Source organism: Podarcis muralis, chromosome 6 (genome assembly GCF_964188315.1).
Source record: "Podarcis muralis chromosome 6, rPodMur119.hap1.1, whole genome shotgun sequence".
NCBI classification, from domain to species: Eukaryota; Metazoa; Chordata; class Lepidosauria; order Squamata; family Lacertidae; genus Podarcis; species Podarcis muralis.
In genome coordinates this window covers 85,242,065-85,269,797 of record NC_135660.1, presented here as the reverse complement: position 1 = coordinate 85,269,797, position 27,733 = coordinate 85,242,065, and the positions used below count along the sequence as shown (strand labels likewise).

General features: G+C 45.2%; 1 protein-coding gene across 4 annotated transcripts in view; it reads left to right on the top strand.

Moving 5' to 3' along the window:
* The window catches only part of VCL (vinculin), an 87,921-nt gene that overhangs the window by 54,422 nt on the left and 5,766 nt on the right, over positions 1 to 27,733 (top strand). The window contains exons 7-20 of one of the 4 annotated variants that reach the window (XM_077930648.1): positions 853 to 946; positions 3,109 to 3,256; positions 5,182 to 5,335; positions 6,604 to 6,779; positions 8,142 to 8,332; positions 9,641 to 9,840; positions 10,967 to 11,095; positions 12,493 to 12,642; positions 15,064 to 15,172; positions 16,053 to 16,355; positions 16,451 to 16,575; positions 18,434 to 18,619; positions 23,419 to 23,646; positions 27,158 to 27,361. In XM_077930648.1, coding sequence (XP_077786774.1) covers positions 853 to 946; positions 3,109 to 3,256; positions 5,182 to 5,335; positions 6,604 to 6,779; positions 8,142 to 8,332; positions 9,641 to 9,840; positions 10,967 to 11,095; positions 12,493 to 12,642; positions 15,064 to 15,172; positions 16,053 to 16,355; positions 16,451 to 16,575; positions 18,434 to 18,619; positions 23,419 to 23,646; positions 27,158 to 27,361 — 2,397 coding nt within the window. The remainder of the gene's footprint in view (positions 1 to 852; positions 947 to 3,108; positions 3,257 to 5,181; positions 5,336 to 6,603; positions 6,780 to 8,141; positions 8,333 to 9,640; positions 9,841 to 10,966; positions 11,096 to 12,492; positions 12,643 to 15,063; positions 15,173 to 16,052; positions 16,356 to 16,450; positions 16,576 to 18,433; positions 18,620 to 23,418; positions 23,647 to 27,157; positions 27,362 to 27,733) is intronic. The other 3 variants (XM_028729081.2, XM_077930649.1, XM_028729079.2) reach the window with 3 other exon arrangements.

The following is a 27,733-nucleotide window of genomic DNA, read 5'->3' as shown; positions in this document are numbered from 1 at the left end:
TGTTTTAAGCAAAACATCAGGCTTCAAAAAAATAACGCTTCTTGGAAGCTATGTCATATTCCAGGTCAGAGGTGCCCATTTACCTAGAGGTACCCTGATAACTCTGAAAGATGATGACCTGTGGTCACATCTGTAATCGTGATGTCGGTCTACTTGTCATATATCAAGAGACAGAGGGAGTGGAATATGAGAACTCTGGGGACAGAGGTATTTTGGGGCAAAAACTTCTGCTGCACCCGTGGGAGCAGTAAGAATCTTCCACCACTTCCCCATCTCCACCCACCCATCTGTGCTACTTGGCTGGCCATCTGGTTAGACCGAGCAGCCATATAACTATTATCTCTGCAGAGCATATGTGAATGTGTATGACTGAGAGTGCCTGAATGGATGAATTAATACATCCTTTTTTAAAAAACACACCTGGTACCATGGCCTTGACATCTGTGCTTTCCTCCTCTGAACCTGGGTTGCATCCATGACACCTGTGTTAGATTACAGCAAACTGGAGCTATTCCACTCTCCTAGCGGGCGTCGAAAAATGGGGAATGCATGCAGAGAATTGTGTGGTTATTTCATTATTATTTTCTTAAGATTAAATATTTAACATTTAGGGTAGTTCTGAAAAGCCCATACCTCATTCTGGAGTTGCTGTTCGCTTGGGAAATAAAACCTTAAAACAATGCATGCTGCGACCTTTTTGCATTTTGAGTGACAGGAATGTGTCTGATACTTAACATTAAGCCGTTGGTTCTTCTGCGAGTTGTGCTTCACTTTGTGTTTCTGCCGTTGCTCCCATACCTGCATTTTGTGGAACATGATTAAGATAATCTGCCTTTCCTCCCCTTTTTCTGAAAGGATACAGAAGCTATGAAGAGAGCATTGGCCTTAATAGATTCCAAGTTGAACCAAGCCAAGGGCTGGCTTAGAGACCCCAACGCTCCAGCAGGTAACATTAAGTCCTTGCTGCTATTGATCAAAATTGGACCCACACTTAGGATGGCAAGGCCAAAAATTCTGTACTAAGGACAATTCTGTACCCAGAATATGCACCCTGCATAAATCAAGCCCTCCCGCCCCCCATCCAATATACACCAAGCTTATTTTTATTTTTCCATAATATATTTTGCTCTTGTAAATAGTTGGGAAGGGCAAAGAGCTATCCAGGACACGGAAGAGCCATCCCTGAAAATACTCCTTAGCTCTGTCCTCTCCCCAACCTTTGAGTAACAGGCATGACCTACACACTCTCGAGCCTGAATTTGAAGTCCTGTGTGTCACCCTTTTAAACAGCTAGCACCCTTAGCACTGTTATTGTTATGTACTGAAGTTCTCACCCTGGGCCAGCAGGGGGATACTGTAGATAGTTTTCACTCAGGTCCACATATGCAAATAAGGGACTGAAAGTGACGTTCAGTGATTGGATAGTTACAGAAAGTGTTACAGTTGCGTTGTAGTGGAGCTCTATATAAGCAGGCTGGCTGAACCCTTCAGTTCAGTTCTGTTCTGGCCTGTGAATAAGCAAGAGCTGTTTGAAGAATCACCGTGTCGTCTGATATGTTCACCCACAACTTAACAGTTATTATCATTAAAATGAAAGCTGAGGTTCTTGGGGTGCTGAACAACAAGCTGTAAGCTAGTCTGTGATGTGATAACTCAGTTACAGCATTACTGTGGTACTCCAAATGGAAGCTCTTAAGACACTGTTCTTTCAAATATTAATGCAAAACAAATTGATTCTATGCTAAGTGGTTTGGAAAGCTTTGCTTATCTTACCATCCAAATTATTTAGTTCGGAACCCTTCCCAAATTAGTATTCTGGTACAGCTGCTCTTCTTGGAAAGATGTCGCATATTTATTACCGTACTAGCGGAGCTCTGCTGTTCCAAAATGTGTCCTACATTAAAATAAGCATACAAGGGTGGAACACTGTAACTGATAAAATTTAATGCTGCCTCTGCATCTTGACTTGGTTATGTTGGCTCTTGAGAGCATTGATCAGATTTGCATCTGTATTTTATTCACTGAAACCCGTAAGAAAAGCCTATAAAAGTGCAGTGTCTATGTCATGCCGTCATGAGTTAACTTCATGAAACGTTGCTGGATTTGGATTGTGAAGAATCTTGTTTATTTTCCTTTCCACATATAAAGTAAAGATGTTGCTTTGGACAGGAGATGAAACTAAACTGGAAGTTTGCTTATACCATGTATACTTTATGGCCCGGGTACATTTCACATGCTCTGAACCAGTGTTTCCCCAACTTGGGCCTCCAGCTGTTTTTGGACTACAACTCCCATCATCCCTAGATAGCAAAGTCAGGGATGATGGGCGTTGTAGTCCAAAAACAGCTGGAGACCCTGCTCTAAAGCAAAAGTAGCTTACCTGTGGCCTTCAAGGTGCTGTTGGACTTCAGCTCCCATCAGCTCTAGCCAGCATGACCAATCAAGGTTGACCCAAGACATTTTGCTACCCAAAGCAAAGGATGGCATAGTGCCCCAGTCCCATGGCATGTACCAAAGCTCATCAGACTGGTAGACTTGTACTTCAAGACAGGCAATGGAGCAGTATATTTCACAACACTGGGAGGCAGCAGGAAAACCTAAGGCGTGCAGGACAGGGTACGTGGCATACACAACTGTGTTCCAATGCCACTCCGCTGCTATCTCCCCACCAGTTGCCCAGTTCTACCCAATGGTAGCGCCACACCTGTGGCTGACAGTCAGGGATGCTGGGAACTGTAGTCCAACAACATCTGGAGGACCTCCAGGAGATGGCGCTATCACAGTTGTAAAGATTGCTGTACATGCCGAAGAACAGAAACATATGGAAATTTTTGAGAAGTGTGTGTATCATTCTTTCTCTAAAATTATGCAGGAGGAAAATAACTCCCACTTTAGTCTTAGCATTGAAATTAATTGGGTTCTAGTGGCGTGCGTTATACCTAATCCGATGAAATGATATGCCTGTTTCTAGAACAACGTTACCCTGCTGCAAGTACGCTGTTATATTACGATGGATTATATTTCTTGCACAACACATTCAGTAGTTTTCTCCGGCGTAAATAATGCATGAGTCTTCATTGTCTGCATTCCCACATTCTTGCTTCCTAGGAGACTCTGGTGAGCAAGCCATAAGGCAGATCCTGGATGAAGCTGGAAAAGTTGGAGAGCTCTGTGCAGGCAAAGAACGCAGGGAGATTCTAGGAACCTGTAAAATGCTTGGCCAACTGACTGACCAAGTGGCTGATCTTCGAGCTAGGTAAACATCTTCTCGCTAACTCAATACATTTAACCCTGGGACTATGAAATAGCAACCCTGCCGTTCTAAGAAAGCAACACAAATGATAAATTAAAAGTCTTTATTTTGCCAGCGTACTAATAGTGGTGGACATCATGTTTCTGTGCGTAGTCTCTGCCCTGCATTCTGCCCCACCTGCCTCCATAATTTTCATGGAGGATTCCTGTAATTCAGTTCATGCACAGTTTTGTCTTGCCAAAGCTTTCTCTTCCTTTTGTGCTATTTCTTCCTCCACTCGTTCAGGAAACCCAAATGCACAAGTGATTGTGGGTTGAATCCACCCAAGGCATATTCAGTTGCAGAAATCAATGGTTGTAACAAATTGAAACCTATCTGACTTCAGTGGGGCTACATTGCTCTGTTGATTACAACCTTCTGTGTATTAAAATACTGAGCAGTTGTTGTTTTGTTCTTCTTTTAAATAATGTGATCTGATACATTATCACGTCAACATCCCTTTTGGTTATTTGGAAGATCTCATATTCGCTAATGTTGACTTGGGTGTGCATCGTCTCCCGTTTATTTAAAGGAGCATAGACCTTTCCCAATTTTAAAGGGAAGTGCTTATGTGCACATTCTTCCATTTAAAAATAAAGATGGCTTTGTGTTGGGGAGAAGTGACTGAATCGTGCAGGTGCCCTCTTTTAAATTCTGGCCCTTAATGCTTACTTTATTATTTTATTAAGGGCCTTTCTGTTTTGATTTCACATTTGCATTCTAGTTCTGATCTTAACTACACTTGGGGATACATGAATTTTCACACGACTTGCTAGCCTTCTGTCGTTTCTGGTTGCCACTGAACCCTCTCCTCCACCTGGTGTACTGTGTCTGCCAGAGAACTCAGGAAAGAGCAGGGGGATTTTCAATTATTATGCGACTTGGAGCTGGCAGAAGCGGCATGAGCATTATGCTCATTTAATGTCACGCTGAGAACCTTTCAGGGGGACTTGTCGTTGATGAACTGATGAGTGGATTTGTGGAGGCCTGATTGTACTGCCTAGAAAAAAATACGCTTACGCTTTCATATCTGGATTGGAGAATGGATCCCGGTGTCTTCAAAACTTGCTTTCCAATTAAGCCAAAGTAATTTTAACAGTTCAACATGCATGAAATGCTTCCTTTGAATTTTAGCTTTATTGGCAGCAAATGGGCAGCTTTCACTGAGTGGTTTATTAATCAGCATTGTGACAGCACACCAAGTATGTTGTCCTCTGCAAATGTCATTGCAAAGGAAAAGAGCACAATGTGCAGTCTGAAATGAACGGATTGTAGTCAGAAAGGTGGTTCAGGCAGGAGTAACACCAATTCCCTGCCCCAGGCACTGAGGCCCCCAGCTTTTGGGGGTAGAGACAACTTGCCCCCATCTTTGCAGTTCTTACTTGCATCCTACAATACTACTGATATAAATCAGCAGCAACTACTGAGCTATTGGGATGTGGGTGGCGCTGTGGTCTAAACCACCTAGCCTCTTTGGCTTGCCAATCAGAAGGTCAGTGGTTTGAATCCCCGTGACAAGGTGAGCTCCTGTTGCTCTATCCCAGCTCCTGCCAACCTAGCAGTTAGAAAGCACACAAAAAATGCAAGTAGATAAATAGGTACCGCTCCGGCGGGAAGGTAAACACCGTTTCCGTGCGCTGCTCTGGTTTTGCCAGAAGCGGCTCAGTCATGCTGGCTACATGACCCGGAAAAACTGTCTGTGGACAAACACTGGCTCCCTTGGCCTGTAAAGTGAGATGAGTGCCGCAACCCCAGTGTCTGCGACTGAACTTAACTGTCAGGGGTCCTTTAACTTTACTGAGATTACTTTACATGGGATTAGTTAAGTCAGTAGGCTATAACTGCAAGAGTGTGTTGGGTTTGACATGCCTTTCTTTCCCCTTGAACAGAGGACAAGGTGCTACACCGCTAGCCTTGCAGAAGGCTCAGCAAGTGTCCCAAGGCTTGGATTTACTCACAGCAAAAGTGGAAAATGCAGCTCGCAAGCTGGAGGCTATGACCAACTCTAAGCAGGCAATTGCAAAGAAAATTGATGCCGCTCAGGTAATCGCAGTGCAAACGATCCCTCCCAGTTCCGCTGAACCGCAATGGGTCCTGGTAAACTAGCATACAAGTTAGTTCTTACATTGGGTCCTCCTTCAGTTGTTTCACGCCAGTCAATCTCTGGAATGGGTTTCAAATTGCTTTGCCTTAATCATTTTTAAATACACAGTTGCTTTCTATGCATTTTGCATTTGCAGCAGATTTATATGCGTCTTGTATTGTTTTGTGATGCTTCATAGGAAGTGCATCAATATTAATAATATAATTTGGATTTCTTCTAGCCGGGGCATCCTATTTTGTTTCAGCCATTGCAGTTATTTGACTTTAAAGGGAGGACAGGGAATCAGCTCCCATCAGACCCAGGTAGCCCCATGGCCAGTGGTGAGGAGCTGATGGGGCATTGTAGTCCAACATCTTCGGTAGTGCATTGTGTTCCTCATACCTGCTTTAAGGACTGTCCACCAATGGCTCTCAGATAAGGGCTTCCTCTTGCAGTACTTTGAAAGGCTTGGGCACATGCTTGCAAGTCACACCCTTCATCTTTCTTGAAGAGTAGCTGTTTGCGGAGCAAGACTCCTGTTCTGGCGTTCACATGTCAAGGTGGAAGAGAGAAAAGGGGAGTGTTCTAGCATGACATTTTAAGGTCTCTTCCTGCAAAGGTGTGACTTTCAAGGATGCACTTCTGTTTCAGAAATAATAATAATAATAATAATAATAATAATAATAATAATAATTTCATTATTTATGCCTTGCCCATCTGGCTGGGTTTCCTCAGCCACTCTGGGCTGCTCCCAACAGAATAGTAAAAACACGATCAAACATTAAAAACTTCCCTAAACAGGGTTACCTTCAGATAGCTTCTAAAAATCAGATAGTTGCTTATTTCCTTGATATCTGATGGGGGGTGCCACTACCGAGAAGGCCCTCTGCTTGTTTCCCTGTAACCTCACTTCTCGCAGTGAGGGAACTGCCAGAAGGCCCTTGGAGCTGGACTTCAGTGTCCGGGCTGAACAATGGGGGTGGAGACACTCCTTCGGGTATACTGGGCTGAGGCCGTATTTCAGCTTTGTTAATCTTGTTCTCCCATATCTTTTTAAAACTCAAACAAAATCTTACTTACTTTTTTTAAAAGAAAAAGAACATCAATATCTTTATTTCAACCTAGCTAAATTTGAGGTGTACAATAACATTTCATACTATTGCACCACAGAAGGTTCAGATACTGTTAAGCGGATCTTTGTGTGTCAACATGTTCTTTTTACCTTAAGAGCTGGCTGGCAGATCCTCATGGGGGAAGCGAAGGAGAGGAACACATTCGAGGCATTATGGCTGAAGCCAGGAAAATTGCAGAGCTCTGTGAGGACCCCAAAGAGCGAGACGACATTTTGCGGTCCCTAGGAGAAATCGCGGCGCTGACTGCGAAGTTGTCGGACCTCCGGAAACAGTAAGTATTGACATGGGCATGGCTGATTCCATGTAAGTTCCATTGGTCCTAAGTCTCATGGACTCTGTAGTTTGCTTTGTGCGTTCATGACTGGCTAGCAGTATGGCTGTATGGCTGTCCCATTAGCTTGTGCTGGCAGAGGAACACGTTCTCTCGGCATGTCCACACCAGAGACTGGAACTAGTTCAATGGCCATTTCCTCTTCCCACACAACTATGGGAATCATCGTTTCTGTAGCTATGATTTATTACATTTCTATACCGCCCTTCATCCAACGATCACAGGGCAATTTGCAATAAAACGGAAAGAATACATACCATAACAAAAACAACACCTGCCACCCCACATACAGCTTAAAAGGCCACAGGTTGTTCAGTTAGTCAAAGGCTTGGGGGAAGAGGAATGTTTTTGCCTAAAGAGATGTAGCAAAGGTGCCCGGCAAGTCTCCTTGGGGAGAGCATTCCACAAGTGGGGGGCCACCACAGAAAAGGCTTGCTCTTGTGTTGCCGCCCTCCGGACTTCTAGCATAGGAGGCTCATGAAAAGCGTCCTCAAATGATGATCGCAGGGTCCAGCTCGGTTTAGGATGTGTGTGCAACGGCTCTCTCAACAGAATTCTCTGCACTTTGCCCAGCTACCATGTCCCAGGATTATTTGGAAGAAGCCTTGGCGGGTGGCGCTGTGGGTTAAACCACAGAACCTAGAACTTGCTGATCAGAAGGTCGGCAGTTTGAATCCCTGCGACAGGGTGAGCTCCCGTTGCTCGGTCCCTGCTCCTGCCAACCTAGCAGTTCAAAAGCACGTCAAAGTGCAAGTAGATAAATAGGTACTGCTCCGGCGGGAAGGTAAACGGTATTTCCGTGCGCTGCTCTGGTTCGCCAGAAGTGGCTTAGTCATGCTGGCCACATGACCCGGAAGCTGTACGCCGGCTCCCTCAGCCACTAAAGCGAGGTGAGTGCTGCAACCCCAGAGTCGGTCACAACTGGACCTCATGGTCAGGGGTCCCTTTACCTTTAAGTGACATGCATTTGTAGTGTTGCTAGGGCCCCAGTATTTTTAAATGTGCCGGAAAGGGTCTTCAATAGAAGCAAGTTCAATGAAGAACTTCACTTGGTGTTGTTAGTTGGACTTTCCTTGCCGGATTTGCTTTCATTCATTAAGCTACTTGCTTTCCTTTTTTAAAGATTGCCTTGACTCATCCTTTGTGAAAATGCAAACCACAGTGCTTTGTTGAATGTAGTTAAGCGTAGTAACTAGCATATTCACAGCTATGATACATAAACGTCTTATTAACAGAAACCAACCTACTTTTTGAACTGATTTTAATGAAGTTTCCTTAACAGACTTTTCTTCTTCTCTGCAGTGGAAAGGGGGATTCTCCCGAAGCCCGTGCATTAGCAAAGCAAATAGCGACATCGCTGCAGAATTTGCAGTCTAAAACCAACAGGGCTGTTGCAAACAGCAGACCTGCCAAGGCTGCTGTCCATCTAGAAGGGAAGATTGAGCAAGCTCAGAGATGGATAGACAACCCTACAGTTGATGACCGCGGAGTAGGTGAGTGTTTTAATTTTTCTGTGCGTGTGAACGTGAACTCAGGTGGGAGTCGAGGTCCACCTAGTGGCTCAATGCAAAATCACTGCTCCAACGATCATTTCCAACAATCCCTCCCTCCTTTGGAACCGGCAGCTCTCTATTATGGCAAGCCAAAGAACCATAGAATTATCAAGTTGGAAGAGGGACCACAAGGGAAGCTTTAATGTTTGATGTTTTATCGCTTTATTATTAATATTCTGTTGGGAGCCGCCCACAGTGGCTGGGGAAATATTATTATTATTAGGGTCATCTAATCTGCAATGCAGGAATCTCAAAGAAGGAAAATCCGGGAGAGAGGACAGCAGAAGCCAACAAAATAACAAAGAACAGGCTCTGCTAAACATAAGATAACAAATAAATGATGGAGAAGCTCAGGCAAACTGGAGAATGAGTAATTGAAAACAATGGGCAGCCCAAAATAAAAATATATATAGCACCATGAGGCCATCTTTTTTTTACCTGCACAGAAATCCCCTTCACAAGTGGTCTTTTCTCTGTGATGACTTCAGGTGGGACATCCCAAAGCTGACTCGTAGAAGCCCGGAAAACTACAGAGAAAAAAGGGCTGCCTAGTTATTAGGGAGGACGTGTTGCAGCATGGTAGCATTTCAGAGTACTTAGGGGAAGGTAGTGGTTATGCTGGCACTAAAGCTTAACAATGGCAACTCTGCTTTACTTTCTTGAGTGGTTGTCAGGCTTCGGGGAATTGGCTTCCTACTCCCCCTTTGGCCATAGATAAGCAGGACAAAGCAAAAAGAGTCGCTTACCATTTAAAGAGATTTTAATGATCACAGCAAAAGAACAAAGCAGCCATTCTTGGAATGATGGTGTTCCCAATTAAGGTTTCCACCCACTTCCCTCCTAGTCACTTCTGCGCCTTGCAACCTGATCTCACAACCACTGTGCTTTTTGTGTAGCCACCTTATCTGCTCTACGTGACCTTGGACTGATAGGCTGGACACTCTCCAGCGAGAGAGAGTCTGTTAGCTCTCTCTCTCTCTCTCCCAGTTCTTCTTCACTTTGCTGTTCAACCCCCAGTTTGTCCCAACTTTTGTCTTCAGAACTGTGCCCCTCTGCAAACCACTGTTCCAAATCTATACTGCTTCATTGCTCCTGGGCAGCTCCAGGAGCCTGGTCATGAGCAGGGGGAGGCTCCCACCATTCCTCATCAAAGCAGTACTCCTCAGCCTGGTCTCTGACAGTGGTGGAACTCCTGTTCTAATTTCTCTTGCTCCGTAAATTAAGCAAGATGAATCACTTTCAATGCAGGTCAGGCTGCCATCCGGGGTCTTGTGGCCGAAGGTCGCCGTCTTGCCAATGTCATGCTGGGACCTTATCGCCAGGACCTGCTTGCCAAATGTGACCGTGTGGAACAGCTGGCTGCCCAGTTAGCTGACCTGGCAGCACGAGGCGAAGGGGAATCTCCTCAAGCCAAGGCAATTGCTGCCCAGCTGCAGGACTCATTGAAGGTAAATAAAAACAGTATTTAAAAAGAGAAGGAAGAGCTCATGTGGGACAGTGTGTTGCCAGTCTATATGCGTTAACTAACAAAGCCAGAGAATCTTCCTGTTCAAGCTACTGGTCTTTGCAACATAGATTATAGACATAAATGCTTTGGACACAATTCTTTTGCTGCTGTGCATCCTCTATTAATTTAACTTAATTCCAATTAATTCCAGTTCCAATTACCCCTACCACCCACTGCTGGCCATTTCCTGACGGAAGTGACGTTTGGCAGTTTGGGGCATAGGGCTTCTCACAGAACTCTTGTGGATTGGGCCCAGTTCTTGCTCAGTAAAAGCTAAAGGATCCCTGGACAGTTAAGTCCATTCAAAGCCGACTATGGGGTTATGGCACACATCTCGATTTAAGGCCAAGGGAGCCGGTGTTTGGCCACAGGCAGCTTTTCGGGTCACGTGGCCAGCATGACTAAACTGCTTCTGGTGCAACGGGACACCGTGACGGAAACCAGAGTGCACAGAAATGCTGTTTACCTTCCCGCCACAGCTTTGCCTATTCACTTGCACTGGCGTGCTTTCGAACTGCTGGGTTGGCAGGAGCTGGGACCGAGCAGCGGGAGCTCACTCCGTCACGGGGATTTAAACTACCGACATTCTGATCAGCAAGCCCCAAGAGCAGGCTTCCTCAAACTTGGCCCTCCAGATGTTTTGAGACTACAGTTCCCATCATCCTTGACCACTGGTCCTGTTAGCTAGGGATCATGGGAGTTGTAGGCCGAAAACATCTGGAGGGCCAAGTTTGAGGAAACCTGCCCAAGAGGCTCAGTGGTTTAGATCACAGCGCTAGTGGCAACCTCCCTTCTTTCCTAGCTTTGCTTTTTTAGTGTCCTGGGTTAGGGGTATAGACTAAAAATCTAGCTAAATGGTGAATTGGGAGTGGGGCGTCAGGGGCCCTACTGTCACGGTTCTTCTCACAGTCCATCTCTGAAGGTCTCCTATCTGTTTGTAACTTCAGCTTTATGGCTGAGCTTTTTTGAACCTAGGCTGTCCATATTCAGATCCAGTGTTTTACTTTTGCACTTCATGGCAAACCCATTTCTGTGTTTTGACGCGGAGCCTTTGCATTCCTATTAAGGATCTGAAATCAAGGATGCAAGAAGCCATGACCCAGGAAGTATCTGATGTGTTCAGCGACACGACGACACCAATTAAACTGTTGGCAGTAGCGGCTACTGCTCCTCCAGACGCCCCCAACAGGGACGAGGTGAGTCTGTTCCCAGCATGCACCAGTCTTGTAAGTTACAGTGAGCATATATAATTTTGCATAGGCCAAAGTAACAGTCAGATGTTAGACTTTTTATACTTAAATGGTTTTCCCCACCACCACCCTTGAGGAAAAAGAATGCAATTGGTGCCCACAGTTTGAAACATTACTGTAACTTAATCCAGGTGTAGCCAAATGTTTTGGAGTAGGGGTACATTCTGAGTCTTGAGTGTTCTGCGGGTGCCAGTCACAAAATGGCTTCCTTGGGTTGTGTGACTTAACACAAAATGAGAGAGACAGCCACCCCAACAACCTTATGCTTATCACAGGAAGTCAGTTGTGTCCTTCTGGTCCTTACAGTGGAGATCACACACAGATTTTATTGCTGTTTAATGACAACAGGGAGTATTTCTCAGTACCAGAAAAAATATACAAGGCAGACATGCCGCTTACCTTCCACAGAAATCACTTGGAAGGGTACCTTTACATTTTGTCACATGTCTTTCTGTCTAGAAGAGCTTACTTTTATTTTTTTAATGGAAGCTCAGAGTCAGTTGGTGACAACTGACTGTTTGAACCATCTTCCTTGAAAAGAATTGCGCTTTTAAGGTGATCTGAGGAAAGCTCTGTCTTTGGTACTCATATCTATCATGGCGCATTCACGCCCATTATCATTGTAGCCTTGTGTGTCTAAACCAGGGCGTAAAGGTAAAGGGAACCCTGACCATTAGGTCCAGTCGCAGACGACTCTGGGGTTGTGGCGCTCATCTCACTTTACTGGCTGAGGGAGCCGGTGTACAGCTTCCGGGTCATGTGGCCAGCATGACTGAGCCACTTCTGGCGAACCAGAGCAGCGCACGGAAACAGCATTTACCTTCCCGCCGGAGTGGTACCTACTTATCTACTTGCACTTAGACGTGCTTTTGAACTGCTAGGTGGGCAGGAGAAACCAGGGCTTAGAATTGCCAAAAAGAGTTCTGTCCATAAGAAATGTGTGCATTACTCTGTTCAGGGAAGTTTTTAATGTGTGACATCTTAATATATTTTTGGTCTTGGTGGAAGCCGCCCAGAGTGGCTGGAAACCCAGCCAGATGGGCGGGGTACAAATAATAAATTATTATTATTATTCATCTTTCAGAGGGATAGCTAGTCGGTTGCAGCAAAAAAAAGCAAATGAGCCCTGAAAGATTAGCAGCTCGGTATCTCTGCTGAACAGTTTTACTTTTCTAATAAATCGCCAAAGAATTATAAATTCATCATTGATTAAACTAGCTTTAATTAAAGCACCTAGTCTGTAATTGAATGGGTTACTGTGAGTTGCTTGGGGGACCCTGGCTTGGTATAAAACCCTGAACTGGCTGCATTTTTTAATCTGTGGTATGTATTTCAACTTTCAGGTGTTTGATGACAGGGCAGCCAATTTTGAAAACCATGCTGCCAGGCTTGGAGCTACTGCAGAAAAGGCAGCTGCAGTTGGAACAGCCAACAAAAGTACTGTCGAAGGCATACAAGCAACTGTGAAGTCTGCAAGAGAGCTCACCCCTCAGGTATCTTTCCCTCTCACTGTCAGAATCTCTGGTTTTGATCGGAGCTCACAGTCGTTTGACGATGACAACAACCACTCTCAGTTATCCCAGTCTTTCTTCATTTTCTTGGTATAATTTATGCCATGGAATGGGGGACATTTTGCTGCTGTTATTGTTAAACAATTGGAAGTCAGAAATCCTCGCCAATCTACTACAGAATGCCCAAAGATCTGCACACTTCTGGTTGAGCGTTCCCCAGTTTGCAGACACCAAAAACTTCACCTGGATGAAAAATTCAGTTGTTCAGTTTCTATCCAGAGAGTTCATCTCCAGTAAGCATGTAGTGGGGTTGGAGACGCCAGTATCTGAACCTGACGTTAAATAAATTGAACGAGAGAAGGAGTCAAAGAATAAAACATGAGTATTTAAAATACAAGACAGCATCTTAAAAAGTAGAGACATCACCTTGCCAACAAAGGTCCGTATAGTAAAAGCTATGGTTTTCCCAGTAGTAATGTATGGAAGTGAGAGCTGGACCATCAAGAAGGCTAATTGCCGAAGAATTGATGCTTTTGAATTATGATGCTGGAGGAGACTCTTGAGAGTCCCATGGACTGCAAGAAGAGCAAACCTATCCATTCTGAAGGAAATCAGCCCTGAGTGCTCACTGGAAGGACAGATCCTGAAGCTGAGGCTCCAATACTTTGGCCACCTCATGAGAAGAGAAGACTCCCTGGAAAAGACTCTGATGCTGGGAAAGATGGAGGGCACAAGGAGAAGGGGACGACAGAGGACAAGATGGTTGGATAGTGTTCTCGAAGCTACCAGCATGAGTTTGACCAAACTGTGGGAGGCAGCGGAAGACAGGAGTGCCTGGCGTGCTCTGGTCCATGGGGTCACGAAGAGTCAGACACGACTAAACGACTAAACAACAACATTTAAATATTAGGATGAGATGATTCTCTGTGTGAGAGACAGCACACAAATCAAGAGGTTGAGAGAGGGTAACTTCCTTAAATTGTAGGCTATTTTTAGGAGTCTGTAAAAAAAATAATTAAAATCTCATAAAAATGTATGCATAGGTTGGCTTAACCTACAGAAGCAGAGGCTCACTTTGAATGCAGCCTTAAGGACTTACTTTCTAAGTCCCATTGAAATTAATGAACACTTTCAGGTGAACTTTGCATTTATTTTATAGCTTCGTCCCACTTCTCAGCCAAAAAGACCTTTTAGAAGTTAAGCTACAATCTAAAAAGATTGCAAGAGGAGGGGATTTCAGTGGGAGCTGGATCCAGGCATAACAAAGGGATGTCTGGAATTAACTTCATTTCCTCTGACGGCCTCCATAAGAGTGGTTCATAGCATCGTTGGGATCGTGCCTGTCCCATTGCGTTTTTCAGTAGCAGCTTAAAATTCTTCTGAGGCTCAGTTGAAAACTAGAGAGCACCATAATCTTCCACCATATTCTCCTAAGGAAAGAAGGACCTGACAGCTTTTTATGGTGTATGGCGAATCTTTCACTGTCCCGATTGTCATGGAATATGTTCTCTCTCTGGTCAGTCTTCACACTTGGGTCTCTGGATAAGCAGATCCTTTGGGCGTCTTGTTTCCTACTTTGGGAGCATGTACTTCGAGTAGGAATAAATCTGAAGGATTTCCTGTATAGAAAAAGTAATTTTTACAAGCTATTGTGTAATAGTCTACTTACGTCCATGTGATGAAAGTATTTTAACAATTACTATTTGCGCTAGAGACTTCCGTAATTTCTTGGCTTTATTTTGTTGTTGTTTTCTTCTAAATAAAGGCGGTAATTAAAAAATAATAATTCTGTGCAGTCCCCATGTCATGATTGGGAATTCTGCTCTTTGGAAATTCTCAGTACAGTCGTACCTCAGAAGTTGAACAGAATCCATTCCAGAAGTCCGTTCGACTTCCAAAACGTTCAGAAACCAAGGCGTAGCTTCTGGTTGGCTGCAGTAAGCTCCTGTAGCCAATTGGAAGCCGCATCAGATGTTTGGGTTCCAAAGAACGTTCACAAACACTCACTTCTGGGTTTGGGGCATTCAGGGACCAAAACGTTCGACTCGCAAGGCGTTCATCAACCAAGGTACGACTAAACAAAAAAAAAATCCTTCCAGTAGCACCTTAAAGACCAACTAAGTTAGTCTTTAAGGTGCTACTGGAAGGAATTTTTTTTGTTTTGACTATGGCAGACCAACACGGCTACCTATCTGTAACAAGGTACGACTGTATCTCAGAGTGTTCTTGAGTGGTATAAATCCATCTTTCAGTTGGAGACTTCTTGTGAAACTCCCCAAACTGGGACCCATTTCAGATGAGAGATGCTTAACTTTCAGATTACTGGTACCTACACTGCAAAATAAATTCCAGTGCACTTACTTTCTGTTCCTGTGCATCATTAGGGTGTTTTTGCATTGGCAGGTAGTATCTGCCGCTCGCATCCTGCTAAGGAATCCTGGAAATCAAGCTGCTTATGAGCACTTTGAGACCATGAAGAACCAGTGGATTGATAATGTGGAAAAAATGACAGGTAAAATGGAGGAGTTTGTGGCCATAGTTTTGTAGCCCCAAATCATTGATGATGAGCCTGAGATATAATTGGAAGGAAACTAGAAAGGGAAGAGCAGTTATTTGATGCAGTTGACTTAAGCATGTGACAGAAAGGGAAAAGTCATCCCCCCCACCCAAAAAAAGTCACAGTGGACTCAAGGAAAACATTGCACCATACTTTTGTTTGGAATATGTCTTGGCCTGATCACTGGAAGCCTACAAACGCAACTTTTGGATAGATTATTGTCATGCAACTCTATTTCAATCACTTGTTCATTACGGCAAAATTGCATATAGATTTGGATGTGTTTTGTGTTCGTACACAGATGCTGATAAGGAAGAAATAAGACATCCATTTTTACATATTGAACTTCCATCCAAGTTCCCTTGTCCCACTGAGTTCCCTTTCTGTAAATCTAGCACAGGGTTTCGCAAACTTGGGTCTGCAACTGTTTTAGGACTACTCCCATAATCCATAGCTAGCAGGACCCAGTGGTCAGGGATGATGGGAATTGTAGTCCAAAAACAGCAGGAGACCCAAGTTTGCGAAACATTGATCTAGCGTGTTTTCCACTATCCGCAGTACAAAAATGTACTCATCCCCAGTTATGTAAATATAATCCATTCATGTTTGAGGATTTGATAGAATTTGGAGGCCCTCTGGTGGCAAGACCCAAGTGAGAAGAGTGAGAAGAGTTTAAATGCTCATAATCAGGATTGTGCCAAATCAGCACCCTGACAAATTCACCTGGCCAATGTAGCAGAACTCCATCCTGTATTTAAGGGTGACCTTCCCTCCAGCGTCATTTCCCCTTGCCGTGTACATGAAGGGAGGTAAATCTGTAAACTTCTTACCCTAGGGATGGTGGACGAAGCAATTGATACCAAGTCTCTGTTGGATGCTTCCGAGGAGGCCATTAAGAAAGACCTGGACAAGTGCAAAGTCGCGATGGCCAACATTCAGCCGCAGATGCTTGTCGCTGGGGCCACCAGCATTGCCCGGCGAGCAAACCGGATTTTGTTAGTGGCAAAGAAGGAGGTGGAAAACTCAGAGGATCCCAAGTTTCGGGAAGCTGTGAAAGCTGCCTCTGATGACCTGAGCAAAACCATTTCGCCAATGGTGATGGATGCGAAAGCTGTGGCAGGCAATATTTCCGATCCTGGTAAGCGTTAGACAGAGATGCTTTCTCCAACTCTTCAAAGCGCCTTGTCACTGAATTTTCAAAACTAAATACTAAGCTCTCTCTCTCTTTCCTAGGTTTGCAGAAGAATTTCCTTGATTCCGGCTACAGGATCCTGGGAGCTGTGGCCAAAGTCCGAGAAGCTTTCCAGCCCCAGGAACCCGACTTCCCCCCTCCGCCTCCTGATCTTGAGCAACTTCACGTAAGTGCCGTGTTACGGAGAATTGCTCTGGAAGGACAGAGGTAATCTGCAACCATTTGGTTGAGCCACTCTCAATTATTTAAATGGCTGTGGTTTCCTTGTGTGGGTGGACTCGCTTAATGCTGAAATCTGATTCCAGTCACACAGTGTTCTTATATAACACATGCTGGCATACACACAAGATTGCGTCCCCAAGTTTTGTTTCTTTGGCATCTTGCGAAGCCAGATTTGGGCTTGGGGCCCTTGAGAGCGGAGTACAATGCCCTCTGTATGAAGGTAATCCAACCAAAAACCACAGAAGTGGCAAGAAAAGAACAGATTCCTGGGTCTTTGTATTTTGCTGAGAAAAGCAGCAGTTTAAAGCCAAGTGTGTGCCTTTCAGGCCATCTGTGATTATGTATAAACTTTGAACTTGGGGGAGTGTTGTTGTGAACACATCCATTAATAGGAAGAACTTAAAGGTGGGTAGGTGCACATTTTTTAGATTTCAGAAAACACTATCCGTGCCTTTGAAAGCTGTGTTGAAAACATGGGCATTTGAATCCAGGAGTTGAATAAATAATATGATGGCATATTAGTAAAGGTAAAGGGACCCCTGGCGGTTAGGTCCAGTCATGGACGACACTGGGGTTGCGGCGCTCATCTCGCTTTATTGGCTGAGGGAGCCAGTGTACAGCTTCCGGGTCATGTGGCCAGCATGCCTAAGCCGCTTCTGGCGAACCAGAGCAGCACATGGAAACGCTGTTTACTTTCCCGCCGGAGCAGTACCTATTTATCTACTTGCACTTTGTGCTTTCAAACTGCTCGGTTGACAGGAACTGGGACCGAGCAACGGGAGCTCACCCTGTCGCGGGGATTCGAACCGTCGACCTGTTCGGCAAGCCCTTGGCTCTGTGGTTTAACCCACAGCGCCAGACAACCTCAATTACCTTCTCTATAGAAGGACATCTGAAGTGAGCTATTGTCCCCCACCCTTTCTACAATTTCCTGCTGGTTAGCAGATCAGAAAACCAAGTGAGAGAGATGAAGGACGCTTTTGCTAACAGTTGCTAACTTAAGAGATCATTTTGTAAAGTCTACTATAATGGATTTTAAGATGATGTAAATCAGGGCTGAGAGCCACATTCATGCATCACCCAACCCTCCAGGAAGTATGTAAATCATATTCTTGGGTAGGTGTCTTAATTTTCATTATTCTCAGCTGGGCAAAAGAATGGTGAATTTGAGTTTGGAAAGTTTGCCCAAAGCACTGAAAATTCCCCATCCTGGGAAGGATCAGAAATCAGGAAGACCACATTTTTATTAAGGACTGGAATAATTTTATAACATACCTTAGAGCAGTGTTTCCCAACCTTGTGCCTCCAGATGTTTTTGGCCTACAACTCCCATCATCCCTGACTAGCAAGACCAGTGGCAAGGGATGATGGGAATTGTAGGCCAAAAACAGCTGGAGGCACAAGGTTGGGAAACACTGCCTTAGAGACCACTGTAAACAGTTGAAATCACTAGTGGGAATACAATAACACTTGTAAAGTAACACAGACTTTGGATACTATGGATTTATAATAGATAGATTACAGTAAAAGTTGCAGGAACAATTTTTTAGAAATGGAACCCATGGAGGTCAGAAGGTTTGAGAGGACCTCTTTTTTTCTTGGAATTGTTATGTTTGATGTGTATAATTAATAATCACTAGGTAAAACTAATAAATATAAAAAAAATAAAGGGACAACTCAGGTGCAAAAGCTGAAAAAAAAATAAAAGTAGATTCCCCATTCTGTGGATTGCTATAGATGTGGCCATTTTGCATTTGGATCTCTGCGTTGGGGTACTGCAACCCATTTCCTTTCTTCCCTAGCTTACAGATGAACTTGCTCCTCCCAAGCCTCCGTTGCCAGAGGGCGAGGTTCCTCCCCCCAGGCCCCCTCCTCCTGAAGAGAAGGATGAAGAGTTCCCAGAGGTGAAGGCTGGGGAGGTGCTCAACCAGCCCATGATGATGGCTGCCAGGCAGCTCCACGATGAAGCCAGAAAGTGGTCCAGCAAGGTAAGAACGGCCAATGCATCCTTGTGTTCTTGCTTAGCCGCTGCTTCTCGGTTTAACCCAAAGAAATTGCAGAGCGGTGTGTTTCGTGGGTATTGCATTGATGTCACTCGGGGTTATCCCAGTGTTGTAGGCAGATCTGTTTGTATAGATCAGGGGTCAGCAATGTGTGGCCCATGGGCCGGATGCGGCCCACGAAGACTGTTTTACCGACCCATGAGCTGCCCGCTCGGCGAGTCCCCTGTGTGCTGCGCTAAACCAGCACAGTGTGGTGTGGGGACTCACTGAGCGGCCCCGGAAATTGCGTCTGCGCATGCGCAGATACCAGAAATCGCATCTACGCATGTCGGTGTCTGGGCATGCACAGAAGCAATTTCCAGCGCCGCAGACATGCACAGACACGATTTTCGGCATTGCGCTGCGCCAGTCTGGTCCACAGACAATCTCCGTGGGAGTGATCCGGCCCATGGCCGGTAAACCTTGCTGACCCCTGGTATTGATCTTCAGAGGTTGGGCTCTTTTTAGAGAGTGAATTGCTGATTGCAAATCCTCACCCTTACGTTGACCGTTCTTATCGCTGCTGTGCAAAGACCTCGCTTTAAAACCTTCCTCAGGTTGCCAGGAAATTTTATGCCCTGGGTGAGTAGGAATTGGGGGTCAAATCCAACAGATGAGGGAGAAAACCAATCCGTCTCACCCAAATGAAGTGAGAAACTCCACAACGGTTTCCAGTGTGCTCTGGAAGAGCACTGAAAAGAAACAAACAAAAACTTGATAATACTGCAGGAGTTAGGAAAGAGGCAATCTAAAATTGACTTTCTGCTCTTGCATCCAGAGTTGCTTCCCCCCATGAAGCCATGAAAAGCTTTGTGTTGTGCTGACTCTGTAGTGCAGGAATGGGGAAACCTGTGGTCCTTCAAGAGAAGGTGCTGGACTCCAACTCCCATCATCCCTGTCCATTGGCCATGCTGCCTGGGACTGATGGGAGTCGGGAGTCCATCTGCAGGGCTGCACGTTTCCCCATCCTTGCTACAAGGTTTCGGAAAGGTGGTGTGTAATCTCCAACAATAGCCACAATATTTTGTGCACTCTCCTTTTCACACGTCTACCCAGAAGTGGGCTTTTTCAGAAGCAGCTCCAAGGCTATTTTTAAAGCTTTGCAAATTATTGATATAAGCATGGGACTTTTCACATCCCACCATTTCCGTAAAACCGTAGAATCGTTCCCAAGACTCTTATTGTGCACAGATTTCATAACCACGCCTTGGTGTATGTAGAACTTTAGGGTTAGCAAGAAGGGCGAGGGAAACCTCACCGGACTTGAGCCTTTAGCTGAAATGAGCCTTAAGAATTTATGCCAGCATTCGGGACCTTCTGCTTGAGTTGGGGAATCAAGCGCCATAGCCTTTTGCCCTTTTTGTGCTCCGCAAGCTTTCTCCCCTGCCCCACCAGACTGTTGCAAGAAGTGGACCACCCCAGAGGTCAGTGTAGAGGGGCTATGCAGAATACCCACGCTTACCTCTGAATGGGGGCTGTAACATGGGTCTTGCCATGTTTGGCAGATTCGTTTAAGATTGCTGCAACAATGATGCCAACCCTTGCAAATGAGTTTTTTGGGGGTTGGGTTTTTTTTGCATCTCATCACAAAACAAGTATCATTTTGACCTTGGCAGTTTTTATTTTTGGAAGGGATAACAGAGAAGCAAACAGTCCAAAATGAATCTTCCAAGCAAAGCAACACTGAATATACATACATACACATACACATTTTCTCGCTGATTTTAGTAGCATGCTTGAGAAAAACAATATTATTTAATTTATATTCCACCTTTTTACCCAAGGTGATCATGGAGTCATACATCGTTCTCCTCTTTCCTCATGTAATCCCTACAACCACCCTGTGAGGTAGGTTAGGCTGAGAAACCCAAATTCACCCAGCAAGCTTCGTGGCTGAGTGTGGATTTTGAACCCTAGATCTTAAGTCTGACACTTTCCACTACACCACACTTGCTTCAGTTTAAAATGTAGTTTTAAAATATCATTTAAAACCTGTCCTGGTAGACATTGTAGTTGAGATTTGGTGCCTTCTGAGCTTTTAACTTTAAGGTCACTGGAGTGTGTGTGGGATCAATAAATAAACCCAGCTTTTGAGAGAAGCTGATACCTAACTGCTGCATCTTGGTAATTCCATTCAGGAGAACATTATCTGCAGTGCCCTGTCCCAAGGTGGCTGCAATGTGGGGCTTTTTCCCCTGCACATAAATATTATTGTGGGTTTATGGGTCTTCAAAAGTAGGTGGAGAATAAATGGCTACGGTCTGAGCCACTCTTCCAGCAGAAGAGATTGTGTGTAGAAGCCACTGGGTCTGAGGGGAGGCGCAAAAACCGAGCAGATTGCTTTGGGCTGGCTGTGAAAAATAGTTTCAGTTGTGTATTACTTGTTTATTCCGACTGTGCAGCAAATTAACTTTCCCCCCTTTTTCTCTTCATGCTCTGCCAGTTTAATTTTTCCTTCTTCCTGGACAATAAATTTCTTGCCTTGCCCTCTCTCCTGCTTCCCAGTGTTACTTGAACATTTGCTAGGATATACACCCTATTTTTGTTGGCTGTTGTGGTACTCAAATGTGGTGGGACAGAAAGAGGAGGATATTTATCAGTCCCATGTCCTCTACGAAAGTGCACAGAGTCCCACAGAATCCTTCACTCGGCAACATGGAAAAATAAATTTGAAAGAGAGCGCCTAAGGTTAATGCAAATCCCTTTAGTGGCAAGTGTGTGTGGTTTAATTGCCTAATGCTTTGAACCACTTTGGGTTATGGACAGCAAGAACGACCCTAGAAATAAGGTGCAGTATCCAACTAAACAGTCCAGTTTGCACAAGCAGTGGAACTTCCTCTTCCCCTCCTCTCCCTGCAAGTCCCCCTAATATGTTCTGGGTCCCCCCCCCCAACCTTCTGGAGCATATTTTGGAGGAGGGAGAGGAGAGGAGAGGGAGGGCAAGTTCCATTCAACAGCCAGAAGAGTGGAATGATTTGGTTGGATACCACCCAATATTTTTTAAACTGACATGTCCTTCATATTTAGTAAACACACGCACCTTAACTTTCAGGCACTCCCCTCACAGCTCGCTGTCCCCCCATTTTGAGTTGCAGGATCAGGACGGAGAAGGGAGGTGGTCACATTGGGATCAATAATTCCCCAGAAGGCAGCAAGTTGCTTTTGTCCATAAGTGCTTGCTATCTCTTAAGCAGATGTTTCAGGTTGCCCGGCAGAAAGACTTCACCACTTGGTCCTCATGAAGAGAAATGGCCCTTACTCAACGCACTGCATTTAACCTCTGGGTTTGCCCAGAAAGCAAAAAGAGTTGAAATCCCACACTGCCGCCTTAAGCTGTATCTAAATTATTTGGGAGCATATAATTGCATAAACTGAGTAATTGGGGGGGAGGGGGTGTTTAATACCGAAAGCCGCTGTTCTTGAAGAAGGAAGTGTGAACATGCAAAAACATGGGGAGGGGGGGAGGGCTTGTGAAGGACATGGGGCTGGGGGGGGGGCAAACTGAAATAAAATGTTATAATTGTGTGTGGGTCTGGTTGCACTTGAAAAGGCGGTGTTTGCCCCCTTTGGTCTTCTCTTTCTGTAATGGATCGGTACCCTGAAGATTGGCTGCGATAATACTGAGCTGTTCTGTGTTTTTTTAGAGACATCCTTCCCACAGGATGTGATTCAGGATACTCTGACAAACGATTTGAAAATCCTCATTTGGATTTTTGTAGAACAACATTGTGGCAAAACAATCTGGCACCATCTCATTAACCTTCTGCTAACAGAAACATTTCCGACTGGCTTTGTTTGTGTGTGCTGCTAACATCACTTTCTGTCTGCTAACAATTAACACACTGGTCATGTCCTCCTAATGAGCAGCCTCTCCTGTTTCTTCCACAATCCCTTGGCTTTCTGTCCTGACTTCCTTCCTTCATTGTGTTTTGCTTTCACAATAACCTCCTTTTCCATGGCCTGGACCAAGACGTGGTGGTGCCTGCAGAATCCATATGGTATCTTTGTCCCAATTCCCTCACCCCCACCCCCACATTCCTGCCACAAAATAATGGACAGGGGGCACGATTTGCTTGCAAATTCTCCTGTGCAAACCTTGCTGAAATGAATAGGAGCTCTTTTCAACAAGGACACGCACAAAAGCCCTCGAGCAACTTCCATTCATATCCGTGAGGCTCCGTAGGGTCAGGTCTGCCACTTCCCCACCCTTAATAGCACCCAAAACTTGCTAGGGGTGCCTGCCTCGATTGTCTTGCGGCAAGGCCTCTCCCATCTCTTTTGGGCCCCTGGTGTCTCTGCTCCCTGGCGGTTTTTCCTCAGCACTCAAGCCTCATCGTTGAAACTTTCCTCTTGCACCCCCTAAGTAATCTTTAAGTGTTGCACTTGCTTTTGTTTCTCCTTTCCTTTCCTGTCTCCGTGGCGCCATTGTCTTGCCAGAAAAGAATGTTGTGGTGAAATAGAAGACACTTTAGAGAGGACCTTGAGTGAAAAACGATGATGATTCTTGGTGTGCTTTCTCTAAACTCTTGTTGTTTCTCTCCTTGAAGCCTTTGTAGATTCTCAGGTCAAGTGTTCCCTTGGAGTTGCGTCCCTTCCTCCCTGCCCCTCCTTCCGTTGCCTTCCAGAATAAAGGGATTTACTAAAACCAGCTCAGTTCTTGCTCTTTGACCAGATCCTGCTTCTTTCTACTAACTGTCCCTGTTTCTTCATCCCCCCCTCCGCATCCCCCCCCCCAACCTGCGAAGCCTGATGTGACTGATGAGGTTAAGGAAGCCCCTGAGGCTGATGTAGATGTAGATCAGGAGGAGGAGGAGGAGGAGGAGGAAGCAGATGTTGAATTCACTCTCCCCTCTGACATTGAAGATGATTACGAGCCTGAGCTGCTGTTAATGCCAACCAACCAGCCCGTTAACCAGCCCATTCTGGCCGCTGCTCAGTCTCTGCACCGGGAAGCCACCAAGTGGTCTAGTAAGGTACTTCCTCCATTTCCCCCTGGCGACTGACCCGCCTTGCATCCAGCCATTTTGGAACGTTGACACATTTGCATTCACTCTTGACCCTTGCCGGGTCCCATTTTCGTTTTCTTTCTTTCTTTTTCCTTTTCTGAATTGGAATGAAATTCGAGTTTGTCTGCACTTCATTGTTGAGGATTGAGAGTGGCTTCACATGTTTCTGACAGGCCTGCTGGCGATGATGGCCGGGCTCAAAAAGCTTCATTTGGCTCACAACTTCCTTCGTTTTACTCTCCTTCTTAATCAAGGCTTCCTTTCCCTGTCGTTGCTCTCTGCCTTACCTGTCTCTTCACGGCAGTGGTTCTTTTTTCGAAAGGGAAGAGAAAACAAACAAAACAAACAAACATACGTACAAACCAGCTGACTACCTGTGAAGCCATGGTTGAGTCTCTCAGTGACTTCCAGATTGTGAGGGAGTCGTCGTTGTCATTCCCGAAGTCATTTAACACGCATCATTGTGCTTTTCTGCCTCTTATCAATGGCTTCCACTAAAACGTTGGACAGACCAGGAATGGCTTGGTATGGCGGCGTTGCCCAGGAGTTGGACCTGCTGATGTGCACTTGGCTGTCATGTAAAAAGGCTGGCCCAGGGTGAGAGGACTTTGGTCAACAAGCTATGCTGAATGTGTTGGTTGCTAAGTTCAGACTTCGTTGGGTTTTCTAAAAAAATACAAAACCCATGATGTTGATGGAGATCCTCGGTCCGTGGTTCGGAGCGATCTTAGTCCTGAGCTTGCTGGCACTAATCGCAAACAAATGTTTTGGGAGCTGTCGGGTCACTTTTTCGCTTTTGGGACTAGCATGCTGCAAGGAGTTAAGTGTGTGGCTGTGCAGTTACTAAAAATTAGGTATGTATGTGTGGAAACCCCCTTTCTTTAAAAAAGTGAGTCTTTCTTTCATTGTCTTTTCAGTCAGTAATGGTAATCTTTTGGTGCCTGTGCGCAAAATTCACATGGTGTTTTTCCATGTGTAGGTTAATGTGGGGCACAATTTAGCGCACTCTTTCTCCTTTGCACATCTCCTTGAAATGAATGGAGAAGCCTCCTATTCATTTTAAGTGAGATGTGCATGAGAACATGTCGCTGCATTGTGCTTCGTGGGTTAGATCTCTCTCTCCCTTAAATGGTACCCAGAACCTGCCATTGCCACCACTTGCCTCATGGTGCGAAGGCCTCTCTCATTTTACACTCTGCTTTGCCTTCTACTCTTCAGAAACCAGCCGAGAAGATGCATGGCCTTCATTGCTCAAGGGGGCTGGCAGTTCACCGTTAACCGTTACTCATCACAGCAGCAAGCACATGTTTAGCACCCTGGCTCATTGCTTCTGCGATGGTGATACGCAATTTGTGTGGTGGAACATGCATGTTTGCACATGCATTTTTCATTTGTACAAATACACACACAGTATTTTCAGTGCACTGGTTAAAAACAAATGTGTGAAGAGATTCTTGAACAAGGATATGGCTCTTCAGACTTTTGCAACTCAGCAGCCTTTTGTAATGTGTACAACATGCTGGTTTTTTGCACTGCATAATGGAAATACCGTATTTTTTGCTCTATAAGACTCACCTTTTCCCTCCTAAAAAGTAAGGGGAAATGTGTGTGCATCTTATGGAGCGAATGCAGGCTGCGCAGCCATCCCAGAAGCCAGAACAGCAAGAGGGGTCACTGCTTTCACTGCGTAGCCATCCCTCTTGCTGTTCTGGCTTCTGAGATTCAGAATATTTTTTTTCTTGTTTTCCTCCTCCAAAAACTAGGTACGTCTTGTGGTCTGGTGCGTCTTATAGAGCGAAAAATACGGTATGCCCGTAAGGACCACAAGTCCCCTTCCACAGCTATCATCACAGTGTGTGCCTTTTGTTGTTGCCGTTGTTACAAACACTTTTCTCCCGGTAGTCCTAATGCCTAACAGCCACTTTCCTGCATGCAAAAGATTACAGTCCAGGCACTTTTTCCTATTTTCTCACTGCTATTGGTCAGTATGTCATGTTAACTAAGCACTCTTCACAAAAACACTGCACAGATTTATTGATTACACTGATCTTGAATACTTTTCCAGCTATAGTATTTAATATAGAGAAATGTTATTTCAAACACGTTATTTATATTGTCCTTCAAAAATAAAGAACTCCCTCTCAAAACAGTGACGGTTAAAAAGTTGTGTTACAAGTTGAACTGAATGGTTGCGGTTCAGCCTCAAGTTTGCAAACTCTTCCACTTCCGCTCTGGTGTGGCCATGAGTAGGCAAGAGTTTTGATACTACTTTTGATTAACTGTAGCTTGTCAATTTCATTCACCCCCAACAAACTACAGTCATACCTTGGTTTTCGAACAGCTTAGTTCTCAAACGTTTTGGCTCCTGAACGCCGCAAACCCGGAAGTGCGTGTCCCAGTTTGTGAACTATTTTTGGAAGCCAAACGTCCGACGGGACTTCTGGTTGGCTGCAGGAGCTTCCTGCAGCCAATCTGAAGCCACACTTTGGTTTCTGAACGTTTTGGAAGTCGAACGGACTTCCGGAACAGATTCCGTTCGACTTCCAAGGTACGGCTGTATTGCTAAGCCAGCTGCATAACCTATAGTTTAGCGTGATGGTCCAAGTGCAGCCAATGCCTTTCTTCTCCACTGAAGGAAGATGAGATTGTCCTAAGTGGAGGAAAGGTGGCAATTCTTACAGCGAGGCTGTCAACTTGATGTATTAAGTGGTAGTTGGTTTTCACAACAGGAGAGTTTGCCAGTTGAGAAATAATAGCTCCATATGTTTGCAAATGACTAAGTCCTGAAGATTTTTCTCTTTTGAGGATTCAGATGATGCGCACACACCTTGCAGCAGGCATCATCTTAGAAGCGCCGCTTCCTTTTACATGGAATAACTGGTGGTTTATTAAAAATAATTTACATTTTTTTAAAAAAAGAACAAACCTGCTACCATCTAAGCATACCTTTTTACATATACAGCTGACCAAAAGGATTAACTGATGCTCTGACTTCTCCCTCAGCTGTGTCCCCCTCAGAAAAGTTAGTTGTCATCTGTGACTGTAGAGTGTCAAATTGGGATGTGCCATGTCCATTTGTATGTTGATATTTAGAATATTCACCTTCATAACACTGGATGCTTTAAACTTAAGGCAATCTTCTTGCACCCTTATTAAAAGGATAGATGTTTAACTGGTAAAACTGTCTGAACTTAGCCGCTTTCACTTCAGCAACAAACTAACACTGCGTGTCCACAACGTATTTTTATTTTTTTACGGGCCAAAGCTTGTTTTTCACTTTTTGGGGGAGAGAAAGTATTTCACAACTGGCCTTTGGGGCAAAGCTCTTTTCCAGTGCCCGTTGTGGAGCGGCGTCTGCACCGCACAGGACGTCTCTTCCTTGCCCTTCCAGAGCGAGGGCTTGCTTACAAGACGGGGGTGACGGCGCGGGCCGATGTCTGGCTCCCAAGCTTTCATGGCTGCCCTTCCTCTTTTCCAGGGCAACGACATCATCGCCGCCGCCAAGCGGATGGCCCTCCTCATGGCCGAGATGTCGCGCTTGGTCAGAGGCGGCAGCGGGAACAAGCGTGCTCTCATCCAGTGTGCCAAGGATATCGCGAAAGCTTCCGACGAAGTGACCAGGCTGGCCAAGGAGGTTGCCAAGCAGTGCACTGACAAGCGCATCAGGACAAACCTTTTGCAGGTGGGTCACCAGCCACTGCCTGAAGAAGGCAGGGAAACAGTGAGAGCTGGCGTTGGTAACAGAGATGGCATGCGGTCAGTGGACTAAGGGGACTAGGCTAGTGGCAGGGACGTGGATGGCACTGTGGTCTAAACCACTGAGCCTCTTGGGCTTGCTGATCAGAATGTTGGCAGTTCGAATCTGCACGACGGGGTGAACCCCCATTGCTTTGTCCCAGCTCCTGCCAACCTAGCAGTTCGAAAGCATGCCAGTGCAAGTAGATAAATAGGTACCACTGTGGCAGGAAGGTAAACGGCGTTTTCGTGCACTCTGGCTTCCATCACGGTGTTCCCTTGCACCAGACGTGGTTTAGCCATGCTGGCCACATGACCC